The 23,301-nt window shown below is 61.5% G+C and overlaps 6 protein-coding genes across 9 annotated transcripts; all 6 read right to left on the bottom strand.

Annotated features, from left to right (window-relative positions):
• Positions 1-1,945: 1,945 nt before the first annotated feature.
• Positions 1,946-3,470, bottom strand: LOC125318309 (protein MRP-126-like). Its single transcript, XM_048288908.1, has 3 exons — positions 3,373-3,470; positions 2,687-2,845; positions 1,946-2,310 (listed from the first exon to the last, which is right to left on the bottom strand). Exons 1-3 carry the CDS (start codon positions 3,379-3,381, stop codon positions 2,125-2,127), a joined length of 354 nt encoding a protein of 117 aa, XP_048144865.1. The 5' UTR covers positions 3,382-3,470; the 3' UTR covers positions 1,946-2,124.
• A 1,887-nt stretch (positions 3,471-5,357) lies between these two features.
• LOC125318253 (protein S100-A8-like) lies at positions 5,358-6,807 on the bottom strand. Of its 2 annotated transcripts, none has more exons than XM_048288844.1 (3): positions 6,651-6,807; positions 5,979-6,217; positions 5,358-5,649 (listed from the first exon to the last, which is right to left on the bottom strand). In XM_048288844.1, exons 1-3 carry the CDS (start codon positions 6,790-6,792, stop codon positions 5,485-5,487), a joined length of 546 nt encoding a protein of 181 aa, XP_048144801.1. In that variant the 5' UTR covers positions 6,793-6,807; the 3' UTR covers positions 5,358-5,484. The 2 variants fall into 2 exon arrangements, with proteins under 2 accessions (XP_048144801.1, XP_048144802.1); XM_048288845.1 differs by having other exon boundaries at positions 5,979-6,189; positions 6,651-6,752.
• A 1,913-nt stretch (positions 6,808-8,720) lies between these two features.
• LOC125318273 (protein S100-A9-like) lies at positions 8,721-9,738 on the bottom strand. Of its 2 annotated transcripts, none has more exons than XM_048288867.1 (3): positions 9,652-9,738; positions 9,406-9,559; positions 8,721-9,095 (listed from the first exon to the last, which is right to left on the bottom strand). In XM_048288867.1, the coding sequence occupies exons 2-3, from the start codon at positions 9,556-9,558 to the stop codon at positions 8,859-8,861; spliced, it is 390 nt and encodes a 129-aa protein (XP_048144824.1). In that variant the 5' UTR covers position 9,559; positions 9,652-9,738; the 3' UTR covers positions 8,721-8,858. The 2 variants fall into 2 exon arrangements, with proteins under 2 accessions (XP_048144824.1, XP_048144825.1); XM_048288868.1 differs by having other exon boundaries at positions 9,406-9,562; positions 9,652-9,734.
• A 2,368-nt stretch (positions 9,739-12,106) lies between these two features.
• LOC125318274 (protein S100-A4-like) lies at positions 12,107-13,102 on the bottom strand. Its single transcript, XM_048288869.1, has 3 exons — positions 12,996-13,102; positions 12,444-12,597; positions 12,107-12,349 (listed from the first exon to the last, which is right to left on the bottom strand). Exons 1-3 carry the CDS (start codon positions 13,061-13,063, stop codon positions 12,185-12,187), a joined length of 387 nt encoding a protein of 128 aa, XP_048144826.1. The 5' UTR covers positions 13,064-13,102; the 3' UTR covers positions 12,107-12,184.
• Positions 13,103-17,471: 4,369 nt separating this feature from the next.
• Positions 17,472-19,468, bottom strand: LOC125318318 (protein S100-A4-like). Its single transcript, XM_048288917.1, has 3 exons — positions 18,591-19,468; positions 18,334-18,481; positions 17,472-17,798 (listed from the first exon to the last, which is right to left on the bottom strand). The coding sequence occupies exons 2-3, from the start codon at positions 18,472-18,474 to the stop codon at positions 17,634-17,636; spliced, it is 306 nt and encodes a 101-aa protein (XP_048144874.1). The 5' UTR covers positions 18,475-18,481; positions 18,591-19,468; the 3' UTR covers positions 17,472-17,633.
• An 808-nt stretch (positions 19,469-20,276) lies between these two features.
• On the bottom strand, positions 20,277-23,301 carry S100A16 (S100 calcium binding protein A16). Of its 2 annotated transcripts, none has more exons than XM_048288829.1 (3): positions 23,195-23,301; positions 21,032-21,193; positions 20,277-20,929 (listed from the first exon to the last, which is right to left on the bottom strand). In XM_048288829.1, exons 1-3 carry the CDS (start codon positions 23,198-23,200, stop codon positions 20,765-20,767), a joined length of 333 nt encoding a protein of 110 aa, XP_048144786.1. In that variant the 5' UTR covers positions 23,201-23,301; the 3' UTR covers positions 20,277-20,764. The 2 variants fall into 2 exon arrangements, with proteins under 2 accessions (XP_048144786.1, XP_048144785.1); XM_048288828.1 differs by lacking the exon at positions 23,195-23,301 and adding an exon at positions 21,717-22,408.

Genomic DNA, 23,301 nt, shown 5'->3' with positions numbered 1-23,301 from the left:
ACCCCCTCACTGCTGAGTTATCCATAAATCCCAGCCCTGCGGCCACAACCTCCAGCCTGGCAGAGCTGTGGGAGGGGGTCAGGGGTGTGAGGAGCTGCCAGGGCCACCCCAAGGATATTCTGGGAGGGGACGGGACAAGGAGAGAGGAGTTCGGGATGTTTGGAAATGGATGGGTGGCCTCACGCCAACAGCTCCGCCGAAAAATCAGGGTTTGATTCCGACACATAAATCCAAATAATCCTGGGGGCCAGGACGGGGCTGAGCCCGGGGTCGGGGTGGTCGCAGCATCCCTGGGGAGCTCCGGCAGGACCTGGCGGCCTCTGCGAGTGTCGCATCTCCGCGGTGTCCCATCCCACCAGGTGGCAGCAGGAGCCCGGTCCGCGGCTCCCAATCCCGGAATCTTTTAGGCTGGGAAAACTCCTCCAGGATCACCCAGTCCAGCCTGGGACACACCCCCAGCTGTCACTCTCAGAGCACCGAGTGACATTTCCAGGCCTTCCTTGGACACCTCCAGGGACGGGGAATCCACGTGGGATTGGAGAGATGTGGGGCAGGGGTTTCCCCCTGGGCAGCAAAGTCGGTGTCACCTCTGTCCCCAAACAGGCAGCTCAGAGCACCCCTGGAGTGCTGTTGGGGAGTATCCGACCCCACTTTTTGGGAGCTGTGGTGGGGATGGAAGGCTCCCTGTGGATTTGGGGACCACTCGGGGTGTGGGGTGTGGTCACTCTCTGTCCCCTCCTGTCCAACAGCCCCAGGGTGGCACAAGAGGAGCCCCCCCAGCCCAGGCTGCAGGTCCTGAGTTGACAAATATCCGGTTACAGCAACAGCCGGAGCCTCGGGCTGGTTCCTGCCTCCCTCCCGGGGGTGCACGAGGGTCTGGACCTCCCCTCCCACCAAGAGCACCCCCCAAAATCCCAATCTGCTGCAAATCCTTGTCCCCAAATCCGGTGCATCCTCAGAGCCAGCCCCGGTTCCTGGAGGTGCTGAGATTTATCCCGGCAGGGTGGTGGCACCGAGCCCCCTCCACTCCCCACGGGATGTGGGGGCTCTTCCTGCTCCAGAGACCCCAAAATGCTGCAGGATTGGGCTCCGGGCCCTTTTTGGGGTGCAGAGCTGAGGGCACCCTGGGCCTGCAGCAGATTTGACCTCGTTAGGAGGAGTTTGACATTTTGGGTGTCAAAACCGGCTCCAGAGGAAGCTGAAGCAACCTGGGGGTGAAGCAAACTTGTGGTGGTCTTGTGTTAACTAGGGCTGGGGGAGGGGGGTCTTGCTTCAGCTCTGCTGCTTTGGGGAAGCTTCTGGAAGGTTCCTTCCCGGAGTTGGGCGATTGCAGGGCTCTGAGTCAGCCTTGGGAAATCACCACTGGTCCTTTTCCTGCCCCAAAAGGGGTTTGGAAATCAGGGGCTTGGGGGGCTCCTCAGCAGTTCCATTGATGTTTCCAGCTGCCCTTTCCCTCTGGAAAGCAGCTGATTAATAACAAATGAACCTTTTTGGTGCAAATTTGGGGTGTTCTGAGTGAAGAATGGGGGTTGTTTCCTGTTCATGTCCACACAGAACGCAGCTGCCCAAAACTTAACGTGTCCACCCCCATCTATGGAGCAAAAATGCCCTAAAAAAGGTTTTCCTCCAGAAAATAGTGCTCATCCCTCCCCATCCTTCCTCCCAGCTCCTGCCCACTGCTACAGCTCGGGCTTAGGAGACCGTGGAGCATTTTCAGACCAAAATATGGGGGTTTTTTTCCAGTCGGAAATGCAAAAATCCGTCAAATCCTGGTGCAATCCCAACCTCTGGAGCACATCATGAGTCACGAGGGGCTGCTGCGGCCAATCCCAAACTCCCAGGCATCCACCCCACCCCTGGGAATCTGCAGCCTGTCCCAAAGGTGGATTTGCCAGGTTGAAGGAGAGAGAAAAGCCCAGGAAAACCCACAGAGACACAGGAGAGCTTCGGCAGCCTCGGGGCAAATCTTTATTTGGCAGCAAAACCGTCGCGTTTGGAGGAAGGGGAGGAGGGAGGAGGGCGGGGAGGGGCGGTTTAAGGCTGGGTTCGACTTTGGAGCCTTCTCCAAGCTCAAAGATTCCTTGGAGGGGAGGAAACCGGGAGCTGCAGCGCTGCCTGGGTGCCTCAGTGGTGGTGGTGGTGGTGATGCTGCTGCTGCTGCTGCTGGTCCTCCACCTCGTGCAGGTGCTCGTGGGTGGCACAGGTGACACGGGTGACCAGCAGCATCATCTCCCCAAAGCTGATCTGGGCGTCCTTGTTGACGTCCAGGTCCTTCATGATCTGGTCGATGGTGGCCTTGCTCTTCACGTGCTGCGAAGGAGGAGGGGACAAGGTGAGGGCAAAGTCCCCTCGTTCGCAGCTCAAAATTCCCACCTGGGCGGAAAAAACTTTTCCTGGGATTTAGGAAAGTGGGTTCCAAAAACAAAATGGGCTTTGGGGGTGAGTTTCTGGTGTGGTTTCCAGGGGGAAAAGGGGATTTTGGACAACGTGATCCTGATTCTTGCAGAGAAGGGGATGAGGGGCTGCAGGTTCACCCAGGGCTGTGAGGGTTTCCTTCACGGAGAATGTTTGGAGTGGGGTGGTTGGGCAGGAGAGCAGAGTGGGAAGGGGGTGAATCCAAACCGTGGGGACATCCAGGCACTGGGATCCAGCCCTGTGTGGAGAACCCAGCCCTGGCTCCCCTCACCTTCAGGTAATTCGCCAGCTGCTTCTCAATCATCAGCTTGAGCTCCTTCTTGGTCAGGGTGTCCCTGTCCCCCTCCCGCCTGGAGTACTGGTGGAAGACGTCGATGATGACGTCCATGGCCTTCTCCAGCTCCGAGAGCGGCTCCTGGGTCTGCGAGGCCTGGAAGAGAAATGGTCACACCAAAAAACATCAGGAAAATCTGGGATAACCGGCCCCGGCCTCGCGTGGGACTGGGACAGAGCCGGGGCGGGTTCAGCCGTTCCTTTTTGGGGATGAATTGGAGCTGTTGGAGTTTCCTCCAAGGAGACTGAAGGACGTTGCAGCCTCTGCCCTGTGCACCTACAAATGAGAGCTGAGAGCTGATTTGCCCCCAAAATGGGCCTTGTCTAAGCCTGGCACTGCTGATAAACCAACCGGAGCAGCTGATAACACCCCAAAAACCCTCTGTAGGGACACAGAGCAGGGGACAACACCCCAAAACCCTCTGGAGAGATTCAGAGCATGAGATCTGACTTCCAGGAGCCTCTTTGGTGGTCAGGAACCTCTCTCAGGAGAAAACCTCTCCCCTCACGGGCTGAGATGGTTTTGCTCTGCAAGCAACAGCGAGGAGATGCTCCCGGTGGATCCTCACACCTCCAATGACCTGGAAAAGAGCACAGAGACCTTCAGCGCCCACCAGAACTTGCCTTGCTCATCTTGTCACAGTAGCGAGGTCCCCTGGGGCGGGCGGGGGGCCGGTGCCACGCCGGTGTCTCTTATAGCTGGGCCGTGGCGCGTTGTGAAACGTCCCCGTTTCATCCCGCTCCAGCCTGTCCCCATGACACCGCTGCCGTTGCTCAAGGCTCCGGGGTAGTTCCCTAAAAAGGGGCTCTGTGGCTTTTCCCGCAAGCTCGGGGTGCCACGGGCTCAGGTGGGGGTGGCCCTGTCCCCTCACCTGCTGCCGGGGCTGTGATTCTCCGCCAGCTCTTGGCAAAAGCGCCTTCCCTCGGGATTCTTCCTTGCCACCCGATTTTCATCCTTGCCGGGGCTGTTTTCCAATGCCAGGGGGTGAAGGGCACCCACAGCACCATTCCTGCCCTGCTCCATCGCTGCTTGTCCCCAAAATGTCCCCACCCCTGGTGCATCCCAGTGTCCCACAGCTTCCCAGGATCCCTGAGGCTGGAGAAGACCTCCAAAATCACCGAGTCCAACCTTTGACCCCTCACCAGACCAGAACACCGAGTGCCACCCGGTCCTGGCGGCGCGGGCAGGGCTGTCTGTGTGACACTGGGACAGAGGTGGCACGGAGGGACCATCCCCTGCCTGCAGCAACCAGCTCTCCATGAAAGATGATCCGGGCGTGTTCCCAGCCTGGCTGAGCTCCAGGAGCTCCATTTCATCTGCACCAAGGGTGGCTTCTCCCCGCCCCAGGTGTGCCCGGAGCTGCAGAGCCCAGGTGTGGCTGAAAGGTGCAGTGTTTTTTTATCCCCCCCCCCACTTTTCAGGGCTCTGTCCTCGCTTTGTGGCTTTTCCTGTTGTTGTTTCTTGGCGTGGCAGAGGCCTGGCAGCTCAGAGCTGCCAAGTTTGTGAGCAAAACGAGATTTTCCAGTGTTTCCTCATTAAAATGAGCTGGCTGCTGACTCAGCACACCCGTTCAGGGGGGGTTTGTTTAACCTGCCCGGCCTCGGGTGGGTCTCGGACACGAAGTGGAGGCCGAAACAAGGTCCCAGACAGGCCTGGGGTGAGTTCAGGAGCTCCAGAGGAGCTGATGTGGGCCACCACCATGCCAGGAGCTGCAGCCCTGGTCTTTTAGCTGGAATTTCCTCATGGAAAAGGCAGTCAGGCCAGGGAGGTTTGGAGTTCCCATCCCTGGAGGTGTCCAAGAAATGACTGGACGCTGGTCTGGGTGACCAGATGGGGACTGGGCACAGGTCGGACTCGATCCTGGAGGTCTTTCCCAGCTGAAATGATCCTGGGATTCTGTGATTCCATTCCCAGCAGCCCCCCAGCCCCCAGCCCTTGCTGGTGGGGGTGCTCTGGTTTCACAACAGGAGGGTTCTGGTGCACAGAACATCTGGAGATGTCGGGGACGTTTCACAACGTGGTGTCCGGGACGGGCTGCGGCGTTGCAGGGTTTTGGTGCAATTTCAGGAAACCTCTTTGGGTCACTTTTATCAGCCTGGAGGTGGCAGGGGGGCAAGGATGGGGTACAGGGGGTGGCCAGGGGTTTCCAAGGTGGGACAGTGGCTGGAGCCAGGGATGAGTGCCCAGGCTGGGAGTGGTCAGTGCAGGCATCGAAGTGCCCGGGGATGAGGGGCAGTGCTGAGGGTCACAGGGACAGGTGCTGGCACCGCTTTGGTGGCTCTGCAGGTGTCCTTGAAAGGGAACCTCCCTGTCCAGCTGTGCCACAGCCCTGTCCCCAAGGCCCAGGCTCAGGCAGGGATCCATGAGCTGGAGCAGGAGCAGCCCAGGAGCTGCTGGGAGGTACCCAGGGTTGGCTGTGCCTGAGGACCTGCAGGGACACCCCGAGGCTGGAGTTGCAAAACTCCTTCAAAACACACTTTTAAGGGCAGGAGAGTGGCTGTTGTGGGGAGAGGGAGCAGCAGCTCTGTCACCCCAGGGTGATCCCGCAGGCGGTGAGATCCCACCCTCCCATGCGTGGGATGGATGAGGAGACGAGAAAGACTCGGAAAATTTCAAGCGATGCTTTATTGTCTCATGAGTGGGGCTGTCCCAAGCAGGCAGAGAGCAGACAGAGCCCGATTCCTACAGCAGCCCAATTCCTAAAGCTTCCTTTTCCCAGTTTTCCGTGTCCGGGCTCAGTCCTGGTCCGGCCCGCAGCGGTCGGAGTCGTGGCTGATGCGATGGGCGTCGTCGGCCACCTTGCTCAGCACGATGGTGAACTCCTCAAAGCTCAGCTCACTGTCCTTGTTCAGGTCGGTCTCTTGGAAGAGCTCGTTCATGTAGCCGTGTTTGTTCCTGTCCTGAAATTGGGGACAGGAGGAGGGGTCACATCCCCTCCTTGGCTCCACCCCTGTGCATCCTTCCCTGCCCTGGGAAAGGTTTGGAAGCTGCAGGATGTCCTGACCCTCCCCTCCCTTGCCTTTAGCCCCACGTTAAACCCCAGAGGGGACAGGATTTTGTCCCAAACCCCACGGCAGGAAGAAGAGCGCGGGTGACCCCAAGCTGGGTGTGATCAGAAACCCCCGTCCTGGCCCCACAACCACGGAGGGGCTGCTCCCCATCCCCCAGAGGCCTCCTGAGCCCCATCCCTCCGGGATCACCGCTCCGGGATCGTCCCTCTGGCACTCACACAGGCCGTCAGGAAGGACGGCGCCTGCTCCGTCAGCAGCGTCTTGAAGTCGTTGAAGTTGAGGAGGTCGAGCTCGCCCTGGCGGATGCTGTATCGGTGGAAAACATCCACCACGGTCTGCAGGGCCTTCTCCAGGGTGCAGTTCCCGGGGAAATGCCGGCTCCCGGCGTGGCTGTGGGTGCTGGAGGACATGGCTGAGCTCCGGAGGTACCTGCAGCAACCAGGGACAAACCTCAAAGCTGCGACAGGAAAATCAGCAGGAGCCACAGCCGGAGCTTCGTCCTGCTGGGGCCGAGCCCAGGGGCACCCTCAGCTCCTTGGTGTGGAGCGGGAAATGAGGGGATTTCGGGATATTGCTGGGTCACAGCTCCATTTTCAGCTTTGCCAAGGAAGCAGCTTGTCCTGACACACCTGGAGACGTTTCTCAGGTGAGGGAGGCAGGGTCAGGCCACCGTGGCACCGCCAGCGAGGGGATTTAGGGCCGGGGGCACAGAACTCATGGTGCCTCCACCCAAGACAGCACCAAAATGCCGTTAATTCGCGCTCATTTTCCAACCCAAACCAACCTCCTGCTCTACCCCGAGTAGAATCCATCGCTCTGGGCCCAGGCCACATCCCAAACTGCTCCTCCCCCATCGCTTTCCCTGCAAGGACCATCGCTGTCCTACTCACCCTGGTCTCCGAGGAGGGTTTGCAGGGAATGGATCCGTCGGTGTGACCCAGGAGCCTGGATCAGCCCTTTTATACCTGTCTGAGGTCCTCTTTCATCAGAGCTGGTGACACACCTGCCACAAGCATCAGCTTGAGTTCGCATTTCCCGCACCTGGAAATTGCCAGGTGGGAACTGCTGAGCCCCTCCCAGCTTCGTTCCTACGCTCAGTTCCTGGTTGCACCCACCAGGCTTTGGAAATGTTGTCCTTGTCCCCTCCATCATCACTGACAGGGCTCAGGGAAGGGAAAAACCCTGGGTTTGTCACACCTCGACGTCAAGGGCAAGGCCGTTGGGGCAGAAATTGCCAAAACATGGGGAGTTCTGCAACGCAACAAAAAATTTGCACAGTTTCCTTCTAGCGTGGGAGCAAATGGGGCTGTTTCACAGAAAAACAGGGAAAACTTTGTCCCCTGGATGTGTTCTCAATGGGATCTGTCCTCTACAACGCCAACTGGTTGGACACCACCCAAGACAGCGCAGCATCCGCATTTTATAACTTGTTTTCCAGAATATTTTCCATTGTTTTCTATTTGTACCAGACCTCTGCTCTCACTGCAGAGATTTTTCTGGAGGAAACTGGCCACAAAACCAGGAGAAAACCCAAGGTCAGGGTCTTTTCTGGCTGGTGCAGGAACCACCTCGCGTTTTGTGATTGTCACCTCCGTGTCAGGAGGAGACAATGAGATTTTAAATCAGACAATGAGATTTAAAATCAGACAATGGGTACGAGGAAGAGGCAAGGAGCAGCCAAACCAGGGGTGCCCATTCCTGTTCGAGGATGCTCCTGTATGCCCCCAGGGCACAGCACGGGTTGGATTCCCGTATCCCTGACTCATTCCTTGCTCCTTTTGTTTCCCGGCCTTGCTCTTTATGGATTGTCACCCATCCCAAATTGCATCCTCGTTCCTCAGCTGGCAGGGAAAGCTCTGGTGCGCTTGTGCAGCCCTCGCACGCAGCCTCTTGCCCAACTTTCCCAGTTTTCCCCTAAAATCTGTGGAGGAGGCAGCTCGTGATGCCCAATCCTGCAAGGGGAGCGATGCCCAAGTGGCACCGGGGTGACAGTGAGTGGCATCTCGGGGGACAAGGGCTGCTCCCCGAAGTCAGAGATGTCCCGTGTCACTGAGTAACCACACGAAACCTCGCTGTGTCACCGAGTGAACCACCCAAAACCCCCCTGGCTTCACCCAGGACAGGCTCCTGGTTTCAGCTGATGTTGGAAATGCCGGAGCCTCCTGAGCCTGGGGGTTTCCCACTCTGTGTCCCCTCGCCGACGGATCCAGGAGTTCTTTTCCACTCCTGTTTCTGTCCCCAGGAGCCCACGGTGGCTTTTAGATGTGTTGTGACCTGGGGGATGTGTTGTGACCTGGGGGATGTGTCGTGAGCTGGGGGATGTGTCCCCACACCGTGAAATGTTGGACTCATTCTGCAGAGCAGCCACTCCTCTGAGCAGCTCCCAGGATGGAGCCCCCGGAGCCCCCGGAGCCCCTCGGCCTCGTTCTTTGCTCTGCTGGGGCTGTCGGGTTGTTTTGGGAGTTACAAAAACATCTGAAGCACGCCTGGGAAGTGGCACCCTTGGGATGTGGCACCCCTGGCATGTGACACCCCCGGAATGCAACACCTCCAGTCCCAGTCCCTTGGCAGAGACCTGGGGAAGGACCCCCCAGCTCTGCTCTGCCCCCGGCACATCCCGGACCTGGTCCAAAGAAGGGCTGGGACAAGCAGGGCTGGGAATGCTCCTGTGCAGCCCCGAGCTGCCCCTATCCAGGACCCCCCCAGACTCCCGGGGTGCTCCCCCCCTTCCTGTCGAGGTCTGGGAAGGCATTGGGGTGACCCTGGGATGTGACACGCTCCAGGAGCCCGCACAGCCAGTGCTGCTCAGTGGGGACCCCCCAGTCGCTAATCCTGACCCCCCCATTCTGCCCAGTCCCCCCGTGCCACCCTCCCGTGCCACCGTTTAGTCTGTGTTTAACCACAGAGTGGGTGGGCGTCACCCCCTCCCCAGAGACCCCAGGACATGGAACACGGATGGATTTGGTGCTCAAAGGAAGAGATTTTATTTCAGTGCCACGAAATAGAAGCAGGTGACAAAAGTTTGGTTACGGGCACGGGCTGAGCCTCCTGGGGACACGGAGTCCCATGGCTCAGCCACCCCAGGAGACGCTTCAGTTTCAGTGACGGTGGCCGTGGCCATGCTCGGGCCCGTGCCCGTGGTCATGACCATGGTCGTGGCCGTGGTCATGCCCATGGCCGTGGTCATGCCCAGGGCCCTCATGGGACCTGTTGTGGGCATCGATGGCCACGAGGCTCAGCGTGGTCATGAACTCGGTGAACTTAAGGCGGCCGTCGTGGTTGGCGTCGGCTTTGGTGAAGAGTTGGTTGATGTAGTTGTCGGTGGTCGTGTTGGGCTGCGGGGAGACAAACGAGGAGCAGAGTCACTCAGGGTCACCCTGCCTGTCCCCAGCTGTGGCACGAGGATCACCCAGCAGGGGCTGAACCCCAAAAAACCCTCCCTCCCTTTGGGAAGCTCCCGGCCACCCCCATCCCCAAGGATCCCACAGCGCTCGGCTCTTCCATCCCTGGAAGTGTCCAAGGCCGGATTGGATGAGCTCTGAGCATCCCAATACAGTGGGAGATGTCCCTGCCCAACATCCCTGGAATGAGAGGATCTTCCATGTCCCTTCCCACCCATCCCATTCCACGGCTCCGGGATCTCACCGGCAGCGTGTTCTGGAGGAAAGGCTGGGCCGTCTCCTTGAGCAGCTTGGAGAACTCGTTCTTGCTGAGGTAGTCATCGATGGGCCGCCGCATCGCGTACTGGTGGTAGATGTTGATGGCGCATTCCAGGGCCAGCTCCAGGTCGGTTTTCATCCTGCTGGGAAGGGACAAACGGCACAACATTTAATGGAACCCGAGGAGAGGGACCGGCTGCTCATCCAGCACCGTCTGGAAGGAGCTGCTCACCTTGGAGGAGTTCTGGGCTCTTCAGAGGACGCACGGCAGGAGCGGAGCAGGAGGATCGAGTGATGCCGAGGTGGGGACGGCACCTTTTATACCCTCCCTGAGCTCTGTCTGTGACAGCCTCAATTCCCTCCGGGGCAATAACCCCGGGAATTGTGCAAGGCCGTGCAGCACGCCCAGGTGCGGATTCCTCACCCGGCTCCAGGAACTGTTACCGAGGGAGGGGAAGGCCCAAACCCGTCAGGCAAAACAAGGAAACACCAAAAATGGCATTTATGAGGGGGCGGCCTCGGGGGTCAGTGATGGCACAGGGGCTTTTCTGGAATGTTCCCGCAGTGGTTGATGGAGATAATGGAAAGGAGCTTCTCTGGGTGAGGGTCTCCACTGGGATGACGCTGGTTTTACCCAGTGGGGGACGTGGTTTGTCACTGATGTTTTGGTGGATTTGGCCGCTGGGCGGGTGCCAGGGATGGCCAGCACATCCCACCCCTCCATGAGGACATTCCCCCTGAATCGCTGCTCCAGCGAGTCAATCCTGGGTACAAATCCGGGCACGCCGGTGTGTCGGAACTCTGCCAGCTGGTCCTGGGAGGTGGCACTTCCCGGCAGCTGGAATTGCTGCCCGACGATAACCCAGGGCATTGGCAAACGCTGCCCACTCCCAGCTGTCCCCGCAGTGTTGGGGCCCACGTCCCAGTGTTCCCAGTTCCCAGAAGGAGCTACAAAACCCTGAGTGTCTGGAGGGGGCTGGTGAGGAGCCTCCACCCCAAGTCCGGCCCGACGATGGTCATTAAGACTTTTGGGAAGTGGGAAGGACAGCGATGGTGAAACATCTCCCGCCAGCCTCGTCATCCCCAAGCACGAGGAACTGGTGCCAGTAGAACAGAAAATTGCAAAAGAGGGAGACAAAGGGACAGGTTTTGGGTTGGAGACGGGCACGTCCTCGCCAGGCAGGGGACACGCGTGGGCTGGGCAGAGGGACACGGGTGACCTGTCAGGTTGGGACAGGCCTGGGGATGGGTGAGGGCACGGCTGGGCCATGTGGGGAGAGGGACAGGGACACGTGTGTGCCATGGGACGGGTGAGGGCGTGGCCGGGCCATGTGGGGAGGGAAGGAGGGCCAGGCGCTCACTGTGGGGCCTCCTGCTGCCATATGCTGCCCAAAATTCCCCGGAACGCGCTTGTCCAAACACTGGGAGAGCTCTGCTTTGGGACCTGGGGGCAGGAGCCACCGGGGGATTGGCACCTGCCCCATGCGTGGGTGCAGCCAAGGGGCTGGGAGTGCTCCGGGTGCAGCCCCAGGGCTTGGGGCGGGGTGGGGAGGGATTCAGGGTGGACCCCTGTGAGTGGGGAGGGATTCAGGGTGGATCCCTGTCAGTGGGGAGGGATTCAGGGTGGACCCCTGTGAGTGGGGAGGGATGAAGGGTGGATTCCTGTGAGCGGGGAGGGATTCAGGGTGGATCCCTGTCAGTGGGGAGGGACTCCCATCAGTGGGGATGGATTCAGGGTGGATCCCTGTCAGTGGGGAGGGATGCAGATTCCAGGATCATTGAGGCTGGAAAAGCCCTCCAAGAGCATGGAGTCCAACCTTTGACCAATCCCCACCTGGTCACCCAGACCAGCATCCAGGAATTCCTCGGACGTCTCCAGGGATGGCAACTCCAAACCTCCCTGGGCAGCCCCTGCCAAGGCCTGACCGCCCTTTCCAGGAGGAAATCCCTCCTGGTGTCCAGCCCGAGCCTCCCCTGGCACAGCCTGCGGCTGTTCCCTCTTGTCCTGTCCCTTCGTGGCATCGCCGGTGCCCCTGGGAGCATCCCAGAGCTGAGGATGACGCTGGTGGAGGGCGCACAGCCACATCTGGAAGGGGCGTGTCGCACATCTGGAGCCCGCAGGATGGCGAAGCTTTTCACTGAGGGTGGAAAAGGGCACCGGGGGAGGAACGGAGCCGCGGAGCCGCGGGCGGGATGGGCTCGGCGATCACGGCAGGGCTGGCCCGGAGCACCGGCTGCTCCGCACAACCCCACCCCGGGCAGGAGCGCAGCGAAACCCCGCGGGAGCGGGGCTGGGGAAGGGACAAGCGTCCCGCGGTGACATCGCGACAGGTCCTGCCCCGCGGGGCGGCCGGTGAGGGACAGACCCCGACCCTGCGTGAGGGTCACAATTCCAGCTCGGAGCCGTTAATCCCTGCGGGAGCTCCGCCTCGCCCTGCGTGGATGTGAACAGCTCCTGGGAACGCAGGGCAGGAGCGGCCGGGCAGGGCTGACTCAGCCCCACGCGGCTGCCAGGGAGCGGCCCCGGGGCGGTTTACGAGGCCTCGGGGAACGCAGCATCCACCCCGGGACAGAGGCGGATCCAGCCTGGAATCGCTCCCGGTCCGGCGCCCGCGGAGGGGGAACGGGGGCTTCACCCGAGCGACAACACCCCCGGCCCGGGGAGAGAGACCCCCGGGGCAAAACGCTTCGTTTAAATCAAAATTTATTGAAATGGCATCGGGAGGACAACGGGAGGGTCCCGGGGCGGTGGCAGCGCCCTGCCCTCACTTCCTGCGCGGCATCTTGTCCGGGAGGTCCTGGAAGAAGTCATTGCACATCATGGCCATGCAGGCCAGGAAGGTCACGTACTCCTGGAAGTCCACCTCGCTGTCGCTGTTGCAGTCCAGGTTGCTCATGAGCTTCTGTAAACTCGCCTCGCTGGTTTCTTTCTGCCCGGGGGAAAAGGGGGGGGGGGGGGGCGGATTAAAATCGGGATTTGCACGTCCCCGGATCCCGGAGTTGCCCGCGGGATGCGGCACTCACGCTGAAGCTCGGCAGTTCCTTCATCAGCAGCTCCTTAAGCTCGGTCTTGCTGAGCTTGTACTTGTCGCCCTCCTTGCCCGAGTACTTGTGGAAGGTGGCGACCATCACGGCCAGCGCCTGCTCCAGGGGACACGCCATGGGGACAGCGGCAAGCCTGGGGACACAAGGAGGGGACAGAGGAGTTTGGCATCCCCAGACACCTCCGTGCCAGGGGGGAACAGCCCCTCCCAGCCCCCAGCACATCCCGGGATTCACCGTTCCCTCCCTAATTCCACCCTCCCGCTCCCGGCCGGGCTGGGCAACCTCCAAAACAGAGGGAAAAATGGGGGGGGACCACAGCCCCCTCCTGCCCAGGCCGGGCAGGGAAGGGGCTCAGGTGCTTTTCCAGGTGAAATCCAGATTCCCAGCTCGGCACCTGCAGCAGGAACCGCCCGCTCCGCCCCGGGGAAAAGCCCCTGCCAGGGGACACCGCTGTGGGATGGGGCAGCTGCGCCTGGGCAACATCTGGAGAGCATCTGGAGAGGGAACAGAAGGGGGAAAAAAGCAACTCACCGAGAGCTCAGACGGGACAGAGGAGGACGGGGCAGGGCGGAAGGGGAGCCGGAGTCAGGCCCTGGCATTTATAGCCCCGCCTGGGACACACCCGGCCGGGGAGGCACCGACCATCCCGAGCCTGCCCGGACACGGCCGGAAAAGGAGAAAAGGAGGAGAAAAGGAGGAGAAAAGGAGGAGAAAAGGAGGAGAAAAGGAGGAGAAAAGGAGGAGAAAGGAAATCCCGGGAGCTGCCCCGGCCCTCCCACCCACCCAGGGGGCTGGTTTGGGTCAGAAGGAACAAAATGCGCCCCTGGAGCTGGACAGGGACCACCAGGCCCGGGAGAATCCCTCGGGATTCAGGATGTCCCGGTGGGCACCGCATCCCACCGGGCAGGTGGTGCCAGGTGCCACCCGCGGTGTGTTTGGCAGCATCCCGAGGGGTGTCTGGGGCCGAGCGGGGTTTGGCCACGGGGGTGGTGTCGTGCCGGGGTTGTGCTGGGTTTTTTTTTTCTGTTTTCCAGTCTCCTGGCAGCGATTTCTGTTTCCTAACGGCGAGGGCGGCGCGTCCCAACGCGCCGTTGTGTAACGGAGCTATTTTGGTGGCTGCGTGGCCCGGGCACGTGTCCTGGAGCTGTGGAGAACACCAGGAACGGTTTCCAACCCCCAGCCCTGGGGCGAGGCCTGACAAAGCCCCCGAGTGTCCCCCAGCCCCCTCAACCCTCGGCTGCTGCAGGGACCAGAGTGACAAACACAGGGGACAAAGCTCCGGTTGTTCTGACACTCAGGGGGATGTGAAACCTCCCCAAACCCCTCTCGGCATCTCCCCAGGTCGGGGAGCTCTTTACATTTTGGCAGAAGTAACCCCCAAGCCTGAAGCTCGTCTCCCCAGTAGCGAGAAGAAAGGTGGTGGGAATTACTGGGAGGGGCAGAAGCGCCGGGGGCTCTTTTTAAAGGGTCTGAGAAGGGGCAGGGAAAAGTTTGGAGATGCTGGAAGGACCTGAGGGGGCTCAGGGAGGAGCTGGGGGCGTGGGGACCGGCTCTGTCGGGGTCCGCCAGCTCTGCCCTACTTTGTGGGGTCTTTTCTCCCGGGATTCTTTCTCTGGAAAGCCGGAGAGCAGCTGAGGGGCCTTTCCCAAACCAGCCCCGACCTGCCTGGGATGGGGGAGCCCCGTGATTCCCAAATCCCAGCCCCATCCCAGGGTGGCGTGTCCAGGGAATCGCTGCCTGTCCGCGGCCCCGGGGCTCCGTGGGGATCCTGGGGGGGCTCGGGTTGAGCTCTGCAGTGCAGCCCCCCCCCCAGCACGGGCTCACCCACATCCCGGGGGGCTGAGGGTCTCCGGGTGGACACTGGGGACACGCTCTGGCTTTTATGTCCCCCCCCCCCCAAACCTGGTGTCACCCAAGGCACCTCGTGCCCATGCATGCCCCACGCTGGGCTCAGAAAATCACCCCTGTTCTGACCTAAAGCACCCTGAAACCTCCCCAGGCCAGGCAGGATGACCGGGAGGGACATCCAGGAGCTGTTTTGTTCAGACTTCTCCCAAAAAGACACCTCCCGGGGCTGAGCCACGCCGTGGAAAATCCCACGGAGCTGGAGGAAGGAGTGAGTCACCCTGAGCCCGCTGCCTGCGGCCACGGAACCGCTGGGACACAGCCAGGATTGGGGGAAAGCCTGAACAGAACCCAGGAACTCATCCAGGATTGGGGAAAAGCCTGAACAGAACCCCTGGGACTCAGCCAGGATTGGGGGAAAGCCTGAACAGAACCCCCAGAACTCAGCCAGGATTGGGGTAAAGCCTGAACAGAACCCAGGAACTCATCCAGGATTTGGGGGAAAGCCTGAACAGAACCCAGGAACTCATCCAGGATTTGGGGGAAAGCCTGAACAGAACCCAGGAACTCAGCCAGGATTTGGGGAAAAGCCTGAACAGAACCCCCAGAACTCAGCCAGGATTTGGGGGAAAGCCTGAACAGAACCCAGGAACTCATCCAGGATTGGGGGAAAGCCTGAACAGAACCCAGGAACTCATCCAGGATTGAGGAAAAGCCTGAACAGAACCCAGAACTCATCCAGGATTGGGGGAAAGCCTGAACAGAACCCAGGAACTCAGCCAGGATTGGGGAAAAGCCTGAACAGAACCCAGGAACTCATCCAGGATTGGGGAAAAGCCTGAACAGAACCCAGGAACTCATCCAGGATTGAGGAAAAGCCTGAACAGAACCCAGAACTCATCCAGGATTGGGGGAAAGCCTGAACAGAACCCAGGAACTCAGCCAGGATTGGGGAAAAGCCTGAACAGAACCCAGGAACTCATCCAGGATTTGGGGAAAAGCCTGAACAGAACCCCCAGAACTGAGCCAGGATTGGGGTAAAGCCTGAACAGAACCCCTGGGACTCAGCCAGGATTGGGGAAAAGCCTGAACAGAACCCAGGAACTCATCCAGGATTGGGGGAAAGCCTGAACAGAACCTCCAGAACTCAGCCAGGATTTGGGGGAAAGCCTGAACAGAACCCAGGAACTCATCCAGGATTGGGGGAAAGCCTGAACAGAACCCAGGAACTCATCCAGGATTGAGGAAAAGCCTGAACAGAACCCAGGAACTCAGCCAGGATTGGGGAAAAGCCTGAACAGAACCCAGGAACTGAGCCAGGATTGGGGAAAAGCCTGAACAGAACCCAGGAACTCATCCAGGATTTGGGGGAAAGCCTGAACAGAACCCAGGAACTCAGCCAGGATTTGGGGAAAAGCCTGAACAGAACCCCCAGAACTCAGCCAGGATTTGGGGGAAAGCCTGAACAGAACCCAGGAACTCATCCAGGATTGGGGGAAAGCCTGAACAGAACCCAGGAACTCATCCAGGATTGAGGAAAAGCCTGAACAGAACCCAGAACTCATCCAGGATTGGGGGAAAGCCTGAACAGAACCCAGGAACTCAGCCAGGATTGGGGAAAAGCCTGAACAGAACCCAGGAACTCATCCAGGATTGGGGAAAAGCCTGAACAGAACCCAGGAACTCATCCAGGATTGAGGAAAAGCCTGAACAGAACCCAGAACTCATCCAGGATTGGGGGAAAGCCTGAACAGAACCCAGGAACTCAGCCAGGATTGGGGAAAAGCCTGAACAGAACCCAGGAACTCATCCAGGATTTGGGGAAAAGCCTGAACAGAACCCCCAGAACTGAGCCAGGATTGGGGTAAAGCCTGAACAGAACCCCTGGGACTCAGCCAGGATTGGGGAAAAGCCTGAACAGAACCCAGGAACTCATCCAGGATTGGGGGAAAGCCTGAACAGAACCTCCAGAACTCAGCCAGGATTTGGGGGAAAGCCTGAACAGAACCCAGGAACTCATCCAGGATTGGGGGAAAGCCTGAACAGAACCCAGGAACTCAGCCAGGATTGAGGAAAAGCCTGAACAGAACCCAGGAACTCATCCAGGATTTGGGGAAAAGCCTGAACAGAACCCAGGAACTGAGCCAGGATTGGGGAAAAGCCTGAACAGAACCCAGGAACTCATCCAGGATTTGGGGAAAAGCCTGAACAGAACCCCCAGAACTCAGCCAGGATTGGGGAAAAGCCTGAACAGAACCCCCAGAACTCAGCCAGGATTGGGGAAAAGCCTGAACAGAACCCCCAGAACTCATCCAGGATTGGGGGAAAGCCTGAACAGAACCCAGGAACTCAGCCAGGATTGGGGGAAAGCCTGAACAGAACCCAGGAACTCAGCCAGGATTGAGGAAAAGCCTGAACAGAACCCAGGAACTCAGCCAGGATTGGGGAAAAGCCTGAACAGAACCCAGGAACTGAGCCAGGATTGGGGAAAAGCCTGAACAGAACCCAGAACTCATCCAGGATTGGGAGAAAGCCTGAACAGAACCCCCAGAACTGAGCCAGGATTGGGGTAAAGCCTGAACAGAACCCCTGGGACTCAGCCAGGATTGGGGTAAAGCCTGAACAGAACCCCTGGGACTCATCCAGGATTGGGGAAAAGCCTGAACAGAACCCAGGAACTCAGCCAGGATTGGGGGAAAGCCTGAACAGAACCCAGGAACTCAGCCAGGATTGAGGAAAAGCCTGAACAGAACCCAGGAACTCATCCAGGATTGGGGGAAAGCCTGAACAGAACCCAGGAACTCAGCCAGGATTGGGGGAAAGCCTGAACAGAACCCAGGAACTCAGCCAGGATTGGGGGAAAGCCTGAACAGAACCCCCAGAACTCAGCCAGGATTGGGGGAAAGCCTGAACAGAACCCAGGAACTGAGCCAGGATTGGGGAAAAGCCTGAACAGAACCCAGGAACTCATCCAGGATTGGGGAAAAGCCTGAACAGAACCCGCAGAACTCAGCCAGGATTTGGGGAAAAGCCTGAACAGAACCCCCAGAACTCAGCCAGGATTGGGGAAAAGCCTGAACAGAACCCAGGAACTCAGCCAGGATTGGGGAAAAGCCTGAACAGAACCCAGGAACTCAGCCAGGATTGGGGAAAAGCCTGAACAGAACCCCCAGAACTCAGCCAGGATTGGGGAAAAGCCTGAACAGAACCCAGGAACTCAGCCAGGATTGGGGGAAAGCCTGAACAGAACCCAGGAACTCAGCCAGGATTGGGGAAAAGCTTTTATTGCAGCCCCTCAGGGCCGGGGTGGGCAGCAGCCGGGGGTCACTTCCTGCGGTGCTGCTTGCTGGGGTCGTCCTTGAAGAACTCGTTGAAGCCCATGGTGACACAGGCCAGGAAACAAACGTACTCCTTAAAATCGACCTCGCTGTCCTTGTTGTGGTCCAGGTCGTTCATGAGCCGCTTGAACTCGGCCTCGTCCATTTGTTTCTGTCAGGGAGAGAGGGTTTGGGGTGAGGGGCTGCCCCATCCCACCCCATTTCCCTCCCCTGCCTCAAGGAGGGTTTTCCCTTCGCCTCTGGGAGCTGCAGGTGGGGAGTGCCCAAAAGTACCAAAAGCGCCTCCCAGATGCGGAAAAATTTGGCAAAAATAATTTCGTCTCTCGGTTGAAGCCACAAGCCAAGAAAGGGAAGTGGGGGTTTAAAAAACAAAGGTGAAAAAAAAAGGGGAAATCGGAGCGTGATTTCCTTTGCCAAACAAAATATTCCTGTGGGTATATGAAAAAAAAAGCCAAATTTCCTTTCGGGCTGCGCCTGCTCCAGCTCAGCCCCTCGAGGCCTCGTCCCTCCTCTTCCCCAGGGCTTTCCCGGGAGCACGAGGTCCCTGTGGGATGAATCCATCAGCTTCCATTGGGGGAATTTCAGAGACCCCCCCCTGGCCCGGGAGAAAGTCCCGGGGCTGGTTTGCTGCTGCCCCTCCAACCCCCTCCCCGAGGGGTACCCAGGGGTGCCCCGCGGGCACTCACGCTCCCGAAGATGGGCAGCTCCTTGTTCAGCAGCTCCTTGAGCTCCGCCTTGCTGAGCTTGTACTTGTCGCCCTCCTTGCCCGAGTACTTGTGGAAGGTGGTGACCATCACGGCCATCGCCTGCTCCAGGGGACACGCCATCGCCAGCCTGGGGACAGAGCAGGGGGTGGCATCGGGATCTGTGCATCTCCCGGAGAGGTTTTTGGGGTGCAGCAGCTGCTGGAGGAGCTGCGGGAGGAAGGGGAGCAGGGACTCACCGGGTCAGCGCAGATCAGCACCCCAAAAGGACTCGGGATGCGGCAGCCGGGGCGCGGTGGGCATTTATAGCCCGGCGGGGGTGGCACTGCCCCCCCGGCAGCCCCTCGCCCCCGGCCTTTCCCAGCAGCTCCTCGCAGGCGGTTTCGCCCGCGCCTCATTTTTGCCTAACGAGCTGTGTGATCCCATTAGAGGGAGGTGGGGGATGCCGAGCACTTCTCGGGGTGCTGGGATGGTCCCCTGGATCACCAGGCCACCCTAAACCATCTGGAGGGCCCCAATACCCCCAGGAGAGGTGGTCCTGAGCTCTCCCATCCCGGTGACCCCAATGCCAGGTGAATATTTGGGGCTGGGGCGGTGACACCAGGTTTATTTGAGCTGCGGGGCTCGATGTCCGTGAGCTTTAGAGCAGCCCAGCAGGGCCGTGTCTTCCTGCCAGTCCAGCACGTTGTCCTTGTCCTCCAGGTCCCGCAGCAGCACCCGGGAGCTGAGCTGAGCCCGTTTGCCGCGGCACAGAGCGACAGCGGGGTCAGGGGTGGCACTCGCTGGCCATGCCACGGGTGGGCATCAGCCAGGACAGGGGGGTTGGGGCGGTGTCCCCCCATCACGGGGAAGGGAACGCCCCAGATTCTCTGGGATCCTGCAGCTGAAGACACGGGGGGGACTTGTTCGAGGGACAAGGGGGACCTTCCCTGCCCCCCACATCTCCCCCAGGGTGGGGAAGGGACACGAGCAAGGGGAGCGCCCGGAATTGTTCCCCTTTGGTGCATCTAAAAACGGGGCGTTGGGGGTTGGCTGTCCCCGCCCTGAGGGTCCCTCCTGGAGAGACCACGAGGATCGAGCCCGGATCTCCGGGATCCCGCGGAAGCCGCCGGGAGCAGCGCCCGGCCCAGCCCCGCTCGCCCCGCACCCCGCGGGCTGAGCCGCGCCCGGGCCGCGCCCCGCGGGGATTCCTCGGTCGTGACTCAGCCCAGCCCCGCCCGCTCCCACGGGGACACCCCGGTTCCCCCGGGACCGCGGGGCTGGTCTGGGGGGGCTGCGTGAGCAGGGGGACGGGCAGGACCCCGCTGTGCTCCCGCATGGGGTCAGAGCCGGGGGGGCTGCAGGGGGTTGGGGGTCCCGGTTCCACGGTGCCGCCACCTCCGTGCCTCGGATCGGGGGTCGCTGGAGGTCCCAGCCGTGCTCGCAGCTCCTCGGCCAAGTCCCTTCTCGGTGGAAATTCCCCAGGAAGAGCCAGAGCTGGCGGCCCGGGCGTCCTGCCAGCACCGTGGGCGCCGCAGAGCGCCGGGAGCCCGGCCGTGCCCAGCTCGGGGGTCCCCGGGGGTACCGCGGAGCTTTGTCCCCATCCCGGGCGGGGGCTCTGCGATGTGCCGGGATGCAAGACAGGAATTGGGGACCCCCGAGACGCCGCGGGGTCGGGGCAGCCGTGGATGTGGGGCTGCTGTCCCCCCTCTGCCCGGGACCCCCATGGGGACACGGAGGGACCCCTCGTGCCCCAGGATGGGTGTGGGGGGCGCGGGGAAGCCGCGGTGTCTGCTGACACCCCGTGGTGGCTCCGGGATGGCCGGGACTGGCCTTGTCACCAGCCCGGGCAAGGCGTGACCGTGCGGTGAGGGCGGGGACAGGGCGGACCCCCTCCCACAGCCTCCCCCCGCCCCTCGGCGCACCGGGACGGCAAAGCCGGAGCGTCACCCGCTGCTCCTCCAAATTTTATTGCTGCAATAAATAACCACGGTGGTGTCACCCGGCCGGGACTGCGCCGTTCCTCGAGCCCCGGCTCCGGGCAGGGCAGAGCCTTCACCAGCTTGGGCAGGGGGAAAAGCGCCCTTGGCTCAAGGAGATCCCCCGCACTTGGGGGGGGAGCCCCGTGGGGAGAGGGGGTGCTGCTCGTGATGGGATTTCTGCCAGCGGAGGGCTGAGGACAGACAGAATTCCCGTCCCGGAGGAGGGGGAACCTCTCCCTTTGCTCCGTGTGGAAGAGGAGGAGGGCAGGGCAAGGAGGAGCCCCCGAGGCTACGGCGGCCTCACACCCCAAATCCCACCCACAGGACCTGCCCGCCCCAACCCCATCCTGCTCGGCAAAGCCGTGCGAACCGGGGGGATCCCGGAGGCTCGGGGAGGGCACAAAGCGGGGGACGTGGAGGAGCCGGGCGGGTCCGGGAGGGTCCAGCAGCGGCTACTTGGTGAGTTTGACACTCTGCTCCTGCTGGCGGATGATCTGCGCGATCGGGCTGGCGATGCCGCCTATCAAGGTCCAGTACTCCTCGAAGCTGATGCGCCCGTCCTTGTTCTCATCCAGGTCGCAGATGAGCTTGTCGGCCGCGCGGCGATTCCCGGTGTCCTGCGGAGACAGCGGAGCCGCTCAGGATCAGCCGGGGTCGGGGCGGGGACACCCCTGGGCAGGTGAGGAGCGGGGCCCCGGCCCCGCGGCCCCCGCGCTCACCGTCAGCATGTGGTTGAGCTCGCGGCTCAGCATCTTCCGAAAATCCTTCTTGCTGATGCGCCGCGGGTTCTTGCAGCAGCAGCAGCGGCTCGAGTACTTGTCGAAGTTGTTCACCAGCACCTGCACGGCCCATTCCAGCTCCGTGCACTCGCCCATGGCTGCCTGCGGGGACGGGAGTCAGGGGGGACCCTCCCCGGAGCCACCGCTCGGGGTGGGCGAGGGGGTCTCCACCACAAACCCCCGGCAGGCAGGAGCCGGCGCCGTGGAACGGCAAACACCCCACGGGCGCGGTGGGGCCTTCTCATCTCCCCACATCGCCTCTCCTACAGAATCACCCTCAAAATCCTCGCTGCCACCTGCGCCAGCCCCGGGACTCCTCGGTGCCACCTGTGCCCGCCCCGCCCGTCCCCCGGGGCCGCCGCCCCCGCGCGTGGGCCGGGGCGATAATTACGGCACCGGGGCCGCGGGGCTGAGCAGCGCCAGGGCCGCGGCCGCCCGTTCCCAGGGCTCATTAGGGAGGAATGGGGCTGGGAGCCGCGCGGCGGCACAAGGGCAGGAATTACCAGCCAGCCCTCCTGTTGCTTCACGGCTCCGGGAACTCCCTGGCGGGGCAGGTCCCGGCCTGCCGAGCCCCCCCCCCGAGCCCGGCCGAGCCCGTCCCCACAGCCCAGGGTCCCCTCCGTGCCTGCTCCATGCCCCTCCTGTCCCCGCAGCTGCCCCCAGCCAGGAAGCTCCTTCCTATGGATGGGCCCAACAGGATGGTGCCCGTCACATCCCAGCGACGAGGGGACGGAAACTGCGTCACCTTGGCCGGACTTTGCTCTTTCCTGCCCCGTCGGTGGCCGGGAGTGGGGGGAGCTGGGGTCAGTTGATCCCTTTTGTTCCAGACTGGTTTAGCCCAGGCCAGAGGACAACACCGAGCACCACAGCGGCGGCCACATGGATCTTGGAGGAAGCCAAGGGGGTGGGATGCATGGAGCACAGAGGGGTGGCCCAGCACTGTTCCCCGCTCTGGGGACATCACCAGAGGGTGTCCCCAGCCCGGCTGCTCTCGGGAAGCAGGCAGGACCTGCCCCACGCCCGGACTTGGCTCCCGTCCCCTGTCCTCATCCTGATCCTCCCCGGTCCAGCCCCAGGCCGAGGACGTCGCACGCTGGGGTGGTGACACCACACTCAGCCCCGGGCTCTCGTCCTTGTCCCCACGTGCCTCAGCGTGGCCCTGTGTCCTCCCAAGCCATCCCTGTCCCTGTGGTGCCATGGCCCAGGGTCACTCCGTCATCCCCAGCTGGGGACTGTCCCCAGCCCACAGGATTCTGGCACCAGGGTGGCTTTGGAGCTGTCCCAGCGCTGGCAGGGCCGTGGGAGCCGCTCTCCGGTGATTCCAGCTCCGGCCTTTCCCATCCCAGCGCATGAACCGAAGGATTTTGGCAGCACCAGGGCGGAAGGACACACTGCACCCCCCTGCACCCCCCCGGGTCCCCACATCGGTGTCACCAGTCCCCTGCCACCCGTGCCCAGCCCTTCCTCGGGGCACCGCGGCTGCTGCTCCGCCGCTGACTCACGGCACAGCCCCGGGGCCAGCCGGGGGCACGGGGACACTCGCCGGGGTGGCACACGGGGACACCGGTGCCACGCTGGGACATGGGGACACTGGCACTGGGGTGAGACACAGACCCGGCTGGATGGGACGGGCAGGATGGGGCTCTCCGGTGGCTCCATTCCCACCACCACGGTCCCACACCTTCTCTCGCGTCTCTCTCTCCTTCCTCGCCCGGTCACCAGCGCCCAGAGGGGGGGACACAGAGCCAGACACGGCCCCAGCACTCCCTGCCCACCGCCCCGGCATCCCCGCTGGCAAATCCCCCTTTTCCGGGAGCCAGACCCCACTGGCAGCCCCGAGCCGAGCTCTCCAGAGGCAGGGAAGGTCCATGGATGCCGCTGATCCCGTTCTGGACATCCCGCCCCATCCCGGATCCCCCCGGTGACCCCGGCAGGTCCCTCCACCCCGGCCCCGCTCCCGGAGCTGCCGAAGGATTCCAGGAATTTCCACCGCCCAACCTGCAGCGGCGCATCCCAGGGCTCTTCCCGGTTAAACATTCAGCCCGAGGGTCCCGAGGCCGGGTTCCCCAGCCCAGGGGAACGGGAATTCCCTGGGAGCCTCACCTGCATCCCTCCGAGGGTCCCGCTGTGTCCGTCTGTCGCCGCTGTGGGCAGTGGGAGCCGATGCCGCCGCTCTCTCCTTACCTCGCACCCATCCCGCCGGCCCAGCC

This window comes from Corvus hawaiiensis, chromosome 29, assembly GCF_020740725.1.
Source record: "Corvus hawaiiensis isolate bCorHaw1 chromosome 29, bCorHaw1.pri.cur, whole genome shotgun sequence".
Taxonomy (NCBI): domain Eukaryota; kingdom Metazoa; phylum Chordata; class Aves; order Passeriformes; family Corvidae; genus Corvus; species Corvus hawaiiensis.
Note: the sequence above shows the minus strand (reverse complement) of the source record. Positions and strands in the feature narration are given on the sequence as shown.

What these genes read in the sequence shown, in the direction of transcription:
- LOC125318273 (XM_048288867.1), bottom strand. Translation starts at nt 9,558, where the DNA reads ATGAAAACCGACCTGGAGCTGGCCCTGGAATGCGCCATCAACATCTAC. An exon ending in TCCTCCAGAACACGCTGCCG is followed by an intron (nt 9,096 to 9,405) that starts GTGAGATCCCGG and finishes GTCTCCCCGCAG; the next exon opens with CCCAACACGACCACCGACAA.
- LOC125318253 (XM_048288844.1), bottom strand. Translation starts at nt 6,792, where the DNA reads ATGCGAACTCAAGCTGATGCTTGTGGCAGGTGTGTCACCAGCTCTGAT. An exon ending in AACCCTCCTCGGAGACCAGG is followed by an intron (nt 6,218 to 6,650) that starts GTGAGTAGGACA and finishes TTCCTGTCGCAG; the next exon opens with CTTTGAGGTTTGTCCCTGGT. An exon ending in CGTCCTTCCTGACGGCCTGT is followed by an intron (nt 5,650 to 5,978) that starts GTGAGTGCCAGA and finishes CCCCAATTTCAG; the next exon opens with GACAGGAACAAACACGGCTA.
- LOC125318309 (XM_048288908.1), bottom strand. An exon ending in AGCTGGCGAATTACCTGAAG is followed by an intron (nt 2,311 to 2,686) that starts GTGAGGGGAGCC and finishes CCTCCTTCGCAG; the next exon opens with CACGTGAAGAGCAAGGCCAC.
- LOC125318318 (XM_048288917.1), bottom strand. Translation starts at nt 18,474, where the DNA reads ATGGCGTGTCCCCTGGAGCAGGCGATGGCCGTGATGGTCACCACCTTC. An exon ending in AGCTGCCCATCTTCGGGAGC is followed by an intron (nt 17,799 to 18,333) that starts GTGAGTGCCCGC and finishes TCTCCCTGACAG; the next exon opens with AAACAAATGGACGAGGCCGA.
- S100A16 (XM_048288828.1), bottom strand. Translation starts at nt 22,289, where the DNA reads ATGGCACCACAGGGACAGGGATGGCTTGGGAGGACACAGGGCCACGCT. An exon ending in ACAGGAGGGGCATGGAGCAG is followed by an intron (nt 21,194 to 21,716) that starts GCACGGAGGGGA and finishes CCGTCCCCGCAG; the next exon opens with GCAGCCATGGGCGAGTGCAC. An exon ending in AGCTCAACCACATGCTGACG is followed by an intron (nt 20,930 to 21,031) that starts GTGAGCGCGGGG and finishes CTGTCTCCGCAG; the next exon opens with GACACCGGGAATCGCCGCGC.
- LOC125318274 (XM_048288869.1), bottom strand. Translation starts at nt 13,063, where the DNA reads ATGCCAGGGCCTGACTCCGGCTCCCCTTCCGCCCTGCCCCGTCCTCCT. An exon ending in CTGTCCCGTCTGAGCTCTCG is followed by an intron (nt 12,598 to 12,995) that starts GTGAGTTGCTTT and finishes TTGTGTCCCCAG; the next exon opens with GCTTGCCGCTGTCCCCATGG. An exon ending in AGGAACTGCCGAGCTTCAGC is followed by an intron (nt 12,350 to 12,443) that starts GTGAGTGCCGCA and finishes TCCCCCGGGCAG; the next exon opens with AAAGAAACCAGCGAGGCGAG.